Source organism: Ranitomeya variabilis, chromosome 3, assembly GCF_051348905.1.
Source record: "Ranitomeya variabilis isolate aRanVar5 chromosome 3, aRanVar5.hap1, whole genome shotgun sequence".
Taxonomy (NCBI): domain Eukaryota; kingdom Metazoa; phylum Chordata; class Amphibia; order Anura; family Dendrobatidae; genus Ranitomeya; species Ranitomeya variabilis.
The window spans coordinates 700,620,672-700,628,528 of record NC_135234.1 but is presented as its reverse complement, the minus strand read 5'-3'; the positions used below and the strand labels follow the sequence as shown (position 1 = coordinate 700,628,528).

At 43.9% G+C, this 7,857-nt stretch overlaps 1 protein-coding gene across 1 annotated transcript; it reads left to right on the top strand.

Moving 5' to 3' along the window:
- The first annotated feature begins 486 nt into the window (after positions 1-486).
- Positions 487-7,101, top strand: RFXAP (regulatory factor X associated protein). The gene is made up of 3 exons (XM_077299818.1): positions 487-1,012; positions 3,734-3,841; positions 6,769-7,101. Exons 1-3 carry the CDS (start codon positions 584-586, stop codon positions 6,874-6,876), a joined length of 645 nt encoding a protein of 214 aa, XP_077155933.1. The 5' UTR covers positions 487-583; the 3' UTR covers positions 6,877-7,101.
- The last annotated feature ends 756 nt before the right edge of the window (positions 7,102-7,857 follow it).

Below are 7,857 nucleotides of genomic sequence, written 5' to 3'. Positions count from 1 at the left end.
TTCAGGATTTGCAGCAGAATATTCTGTTACCATCCTGATACGTTGGCTGGAAAACGCTGCGTAAAATACACTTGGTTTTGTCACTTTTTTACATGCATTTTTGCTGCATATTTTTTTGCGCACTCATTAGTATGGGTGAAAAAAACCTGCAGGAATTGACGCGCTGCAGATTTGAATCTGCTAGGAAAAAATAAGGGACCTGTGCATTCACTAAATAACATTTAGCTCCGGACATCCCCTTTAATGAATCAGAGCCAATAAGGATAGGTTGCTAATCGTGGGTCACTGCTTTGTGCTTGCCCCGCCAGGCCAAAATTTGCCAGCCAGCCCCACCCTGCTCAGGTCCTAGGTAAAATAAACAACCAGGATGGACAATCCCTTTAACTCCAATAATGTGAAAAATAAGAACCAACCTCCATTATCATGTTGCAGTTATGAAGGTGACCACTAGATGTCAGCACTGCAGTCCTGACTAGATGGATCAGGTGACGTGCGGCAGAGAAGCGCATGCGCAGGAAGCATTGCGGCACAGGCGGAAGTAAACAAAGAGGTGCCGCAGACAGTCCCGGTACAATCCGTTACCATGGAGCCGCCGTCCGTGTCCCGGGAGGAAGATGAAGAGGATGTAGCCGCGGAGCAGCCGGAAAGAGAAGGCGGCAGCGGCCAGGAGTTGCAGTACGGCCAGTACTCGGCGGACGGGGACACGCGGGTGGTGTATTACACCATGATGCCTGCAGAACCCGAGGACGAGAGCGGAGAAGCGCTGGACACCTCCGACCCCCGGGACAGCACGGCCAGCCCCGAGGAACTGGAGGACGACGACAACTCTGGCGACAATGACAGCGTGGTGACCAAGATGTGCACGTACCAGGGCTGCCAGGAGAGCACCAGCCAGGTGGCCAAGCAGCGCAAGCCCTGGATGTGCAAGAAGCACCGCAACAAGATGTACAAGGACAAGTACAAGAACAAGAAGAAGAGCGACCAGGCCATGTCCTGCACCAGCAAGCTGGAGGTGTGTGTGCGCGGGGAATCCCGGCCAATCCCGGGGCAGCGGCCAATCCCGGGGCAGCTCTCATACACACACACTGCAGGGCAGATGAAAGCTGGCACTGGATTGGTCTCCATGGGCAACTGCGCCTCTTCCCTGATACATGAAAGCTAATTTGGTTGCTATGGGTAACTACTCCTTGCATTTGAGGGGTGTCATCTGATTGGTATTTATGAGCAATGTCTACTGCCCCCTGCTTTTGAATGTGGTCATCTGATTGGTTGCTATGGGCAACAACTCCTCCCCTTGCATTTGGAAGATATCATCTGAGTGGTTGCGATGGGCAACTGCTCCCTGCGTTGTCCAGAGAAATATACAGCTCGGGTTGGCAGCCATGCCGGGCACAGGGCAGAGGCGGGTATTTATCTTACACACAGGGGCGCCCCCTGGTGGCATCTGGTTCTTAGTGGACGAGGCCCCAGCAGTGTTATAGTGGATGGAGTGGGCCCAGCTCGCCCTCGTCTCCCGGTCACTATAACCTTCAGGATACGAACCTTGGCATGGGACATTGTGAATGAAGGGAGGGGGAGGAGGTGAGCTGTGACATCACATATTGTGATCGGATTAACCTGCACACTTATCAATTTGGACCGGACAACCCCATTAAATCAGTTAATCCATTTCCAGGAGGAATAAAGGTGTGTGCACACGTAAAGTATTTGGTGGAGAAATTTCTGCATCTCTTGGCAGGAAAAACACTGTGTAAAAGAGGCTTGTTGTGGTGCAGATTTCCCCCCACTCCTTAGTATGGATGAAATCTGCAGCAAAAACGCTGAAAGAACTGACAACCTGCAGAATTCAATCTCTACTCCAAATCTACAAGGAAAAAATAGGACAAATCCGCACATTTAAGAAAAGCGAAAAATCTGCAATGTGTGCACAAGTCCTATCAGAGAAAAGACCGTTCCCCTGGTTCATAGTCCATGTTTAACCCCTTTCCAACCTTAGACTTAAGACTTTTCCAACACGTCAGCGGATTTCTTTAGCTGAATTGTGCCCTTAACAGCCACGGGTGGAATTGCGATCCACCCACAGCTGTTAACATGTGAAATGCCTCTGTCAATCTCTGACAGTGGCATTTAACCCCTTAGTGACTGAGCCAATTTTTTGAAATCTGACCAGTGTCACTTTATGTGGTAATAACTCTGCAACACTTCAACAAATCACAGTGATTTTGAGATTGTTTTTTCGTGACACATTATACTTTATGATAATGGTTAAAATTTAGGTCAATATGTTTTGTGTTTATGTATAAAAAATATCAAAAATTTGAGAAAAATGTAAAAAATTAGCCATTTTCAAAATTTGAATGATTATCCCTTTAATCCAGATGGTCACACCACAGCAGGACATTAATAAATAACATTTCCCACATGTCGGCTTTACTTCAGCGCCATTTGTAAAATGTTATTTTATTTTGTTAGCATTTTAGGAGGTTTAAAAATGTAGCAGCAATTTTTCATTTTTTTCAAGGAAATTTACTAAATTTATTTTTTTATGGACTTATCCATGTTTGAAGTGACTTTAGGGGTCTCATATATTGGGAAACCCCCAAACGTGATACCATTTTAAAAACGGCACCCCCTGACATATCGAAAACTGCTGTCAGGTAGTTTATTAACCCTTCAGGTGCTTTACAGGAATTAATGCAAAGTGGTATGACAGAAATGAAAATGTGTATTTTTACCACCTAAATGCTGCTAACTTCTGAACAGATTACTAGAGCCATCATACTCTAAGGCCGATATTTGGTCGTGAATTGCCATGGCAAACATCAGGACCACACAATCATGATCTGAGGGCACCAATTGGGATAAATAGGAAGCCCCCACACTCTGTTAACCATATATAATGATGTAGTCACTACTTACAGCAGCATCTAAGGGGTTAAACAGATTTGGATGGTGCAAATGCTGATCGTGGCTGATGCAGCAAGTTGTCAGCTATAGTGGACAGCCGACAGCTGCAGGATTGTCACCTGTATGGGGAGGCTATTCTCTTATATCTCAGGTCAGTTAAAAGACGTATTGGCTGTCATTAAGGGGTTAAAATGCTCACGCCGATAGCGCATCACTAATCGTGCCCATTGGCGACCGTGTCACATGACCGTGGGTCGCCAATGCGTTGGCATGACAAACTTAAATAAAAAAGAACCTAGACATGTTTGGTATCTATGACCTCGTAATGACCTGGAGAATCATAGTGGCAGGTCAGTTTTAGCATTTAGTGAACATGGTAAAAAAAGCAGTTGTGGAATTGCATTTTTTTTGCAATTTCACCGCAATTTTTTCCCACTTTCCAGTACACGATATGTAAAAACTAATGGCGTAGTTCAAAAGTACAAAATCTCCCTCAAAAAAACAAGCCCTCACATGGCCATATTGACTGAAAAATAAAAAAAGTTATGGCTCTGGGAAGAAGGGGAGCGAAAAAAGGAAACTCAAAAACAGAAACTCAAGATGGTGAAAGGGTTCATTCCGCCGCACTAATGTGTGTTTGTATAGCGAAATGACCCCTTGTACGGAGCACATGTGTTGCTGAGGGTCCCATTTTCGGTGGTCCAGGGTCTGGTCCTTTACGGCAGTCCCACCTCTGTATGTGTGATCAGTAGCCGGCATCATGTATCATACTGCTGTGTATCCGCACGTATCTTCTGATCATGAGATTCTTCTTCTTTCTGTGTAGGAAACTGCCGAGTGTTCAGTGTCTCTTACAAAACAAAGGACTGGATCAGTGGGGGACCGCCCCCCTCGCCCCACGTTACTGGAACAAGTGCTGAACCAAAAAAGACTGGTACGTGTCTGTGCTGTGTATAGGTGTAATAGACTGCAATACTCCGACTTTACATCACCTCCTAGTTCATCCTGATGGGGGGCAGGTCAGCCCACCCAGCGGCCTGTGTTCCGTCATACATTACGCTGATGTCTTTGGGGATGACCTGACCGTCCGCAGCATTCGCCATCGTTAAAGGCGTTGACTAAGACTTAAAGAGGTGACAAGAGCTGCAGCAACTGTTCTTTAAAAAACCAACAAGCAAGATTTATCCTTTCACTTTGCTGCTCCAGCATTGATGCTCCTCTGGTACCCTCCATACTTTATTTTAATGGGGGGAGTTTTATACAATACGTCCACATGACCGCTGCAGCCAGTCACTGCCACAGCGGTAGCGCTAGAATGAACGACACTTGTCATCTAGCCCAGTTATCGACTGCAGTGGCCACATGCGTATATATTGCTGTAGGGACCACCAGGGCATCAGCACTGGGCAGCGGTGGATTCACCGGACGGGTACTGTTTATTTTTTAAATTATTTAATGCGTTCCCCTCAGAGAGTTTGATTTTTAAACTTTTGGACAACCCTGTAGGATAAGTGGCGCCATAGGTGCCTTTTTGTTTTATTTTATTTTTATATTCAAAGGGAAACTCATCCGAAAATGAACTATGGTTTAAAATCAGGGTTTTGTGTTACACGTTGGAACTAGTTTTTTCCCCCCCTATAACGATTTTTATTAATAAAAACAAAATTGGTAATCTTGCAATTTTCACTGTAGCTACTGGGGGTGTTATACTATAAGGGTATGTGCACACGTTCAGGTTTTTTAGCGATAAAAACACTATAAAAACTCATTAAAGCCGCATACATTATGCATCCTATCATTTAGAATGCATTCTGCATGTTTTGTGCACATGGTGCGTTTTTTTCCACAAAAAAACGCATCGCTGTAAAAAAAGCAGCATGTTAATTTTTGCGGATTTTCCGCGTTTTTTTTTTTGGGGGGGGGAAACGCGTCAAAAAACGCATGCGGATTTCTGGCAGAAATGTCCTGTTTTTTGTCAGGAAAATTTCTGCAAGAAATCCTGATGTGTGCACATACCCTAAGGCCATGTGCACACGTTAAGTATTTTTCGCGTTTTTTTCGCGTTTTTTCGCTATAAAAACGTGATAAAAACGCGAAAAAAACGCTTACATATGCCTCCCATTATTTTAAGTGTATTCCGCATTTTTTGTGCAAATGTAGCCTTTTTTTCCGCGAAAAAATCGCATCGCGGAAAAAAAAGCAACATGTTCATTAAAATGTGGAATTGCAGGGGATTCCGCACACCTAGGGGTCCATTGATCTGCTTACTTCCCGCACGGGGCTGTGCCCACGATGCGGGAAGTAAGCAGATTATGTGCGGTTGGTACCCAGGGTGGAGGAGAGGAGACTCTCCTCCACGCACTGGGCACCATATAAGTGGTCAAAAAATAAGAATTAAAATAAAAAATAGTCCTATACTCACCCTCGATGTCTTCCCGCCTCCACTGCACGCTGCCGTTCGGTTCCTGTAGCTGATGTGCGGTGAAAGACCTGCCGATGACGTCACTGTCCTGTGATTGGTCGTGAGCGCTCATGTGACCGCTCACGTGACCGTGACGTCACGGAAGGTCCTGCGCGCACAGACCAGCTATAGGAAGAGGAACGGACGCCGGTGAGGAGATGTCTGGGTGAGTATAACCTTTTTTTTTATTTTTTTAATTATTTTTAAACATTCTATCTTTTACTATAGATGCTGCATAAGCTGCATCTATAGTAAAAAGTTGGTCACACTTGTCAAACAGTATGTTTGACAAGTGTGACCAACCTGTCAGTCAGTTTTCCGAGCGATGCTACAGATCGCTTGGAAAACTTTAGCATTCTGCAAGCTAATTACGCTTGCAGAATGCTAAAAAAACGCGAAAAAAACGCAAAAAAAAAAATGCGGATTTCTTGCAGAAAATTTCCGGTTTTCTTCAGGAAATTTCTGCAAGAAATCCTGAACGTGTGCACATACCCTAATAGGTAGAGTTTTCAGAGGCAGGATTATCGTGACAGATAACGCTCTTGTACACCACTGATAACACCTTCCTTCCCATTCATTTAACAATGACCTTTTCACAAGCTACAAGCTCAGATGCTTCAATACAAAGATAGGATTGTGGCTATGTACATGTGTTGTTTCTTGAAACAATAGGAACTTAGAGACTAAGTGGGCCCCAGTGGGCAGTGTAAAAATTGCAAGCTTTTTATTTTTAATAAATTTAGTGAATTGTAAGAACAAACATTTTTTAAAGAGGATCTTTCAACAGCATGTTTAACTGGCCCCATCATGAGGTATTAGCTGCAGAGTTGAAAAAAAAGTTGTTGTTTTTTTTAATTTCTCTTCTCTGAATGCTCTAGAAGAGGCTTTTTTCCTGTGTAATACATGTAATAAGACAGCCCTGATCTCACAGCAGAGTTGTGTGTGATTTACACATTACTGACTGCTGGGAGATGAAAGCTAAAGAAGTGTTGGTAATTAGCATCATGTCTGCTCTGCTCCCAGCACTGCAGGGAGACCAGTGAGGAGAGCAGGCTGTCATTACATGGCAATGTGTGGGGAGGGGTGTACACGAGAGCTGCAGTCATGTTTATGATGAGGTAAAGATGTAATTACTGTACATGGGTCCCATATAAACAGACACAAATGAGGTCGTTCTGCTCCCGTGTAGGTTCAGGATATCTGTGTGTGAGCAGAAGGTACATGGAGCCCTGACTGCAGCTCTTGTGCCCCACTTTGGCATGGAGTATTTTGGAGTTGCGGTACGTTTTTGCTTTGCTATTTTGGTCTTACTATAGACCTTATATACAACCCTTTTATTATACTTTTTACACTTCCTATTCGCTTCCTGACCTTGCCTTGTGTCTCTCTTCATTCTTCAGTCTCTTTTGAGGAGTCCAGAAGTTGTGAAGTTTCTTCAGACTCAGCAGCAACTCCTCAGTCGCCAGGCCTTTGAACAGCGGCAGTCTTTTCAAGGAGCTTCACTTTGACCAGATTTCCCTGTAGGATGAATTAGTTGTAATTTAATGTGCCGACATCCATTTTTATATATATTTTATTACAAGATGAGAATAATAGAGAGGCCTGAAGAGAAGGGAAATGAAGCTAGATGTGTGTTGCGTACAAGAATCCTGCTCCGATACAAGTCTCTCCGAGCTCTATTTATTGTATCTGGCGCCCATTGTGTTTTCACTACACTGTTAGGCCGGCCTCACACTCAGCGTATCAAAATACGGTCCGTATTTTACGGCCGTAATACGCAGAAACGTCCCCAAAATAGTGATCCGTATGTCATCCGTAGTCAGGGTGTGTCAGCGTATTTTGCGCATGGCATCCTCCGTATGTAATCCGTACTGCGATATTTTCTCGCAGGCTTGCAAAACCGACATCTAATGGATTTATGTGCTCAAATGTTCGGTAAAACATATATACAGTATATATATATATATATATATATATATATATATATATATATATATATATAATATAATGTCATTGAGACACACATATATATATATATATTCTGTATTTATATTTAATTCAGCGCGATGTATGTGAAAAGCCGGTAATTCAATTGCCGGCTTTTCATTTCTCCTTCCCAAACCCGACATGATATGAGACATGGTTTACATACAGTAAACCATCTCTTATCCCTTTTTTTTTGCATATTCCACACTACTAATGTTAGTAGTGTGTATGTGCAAAATTTGGCCGCTGTAGCTGCTAAAATAAAGGGTTAAATGGCGGAAAAAATTGGCGTGGGCTCCGCGCAATTTTCTCTGCCAGAGTGGTAAAGCCAGTGACTGAGGGCAGATATTAATAGCCTAGAGAGGGTCCATGGTTATTGGCCCCACCTGGCTACAAACATCTGCCCCCAGCCACCCCAGAAAAGGCACATCTGGAAGATGCACCTATTCTGGCACTTGGCCACTCTCTTCCCACTCCCGTGTAGCGGTGGGATATGGGGTAAT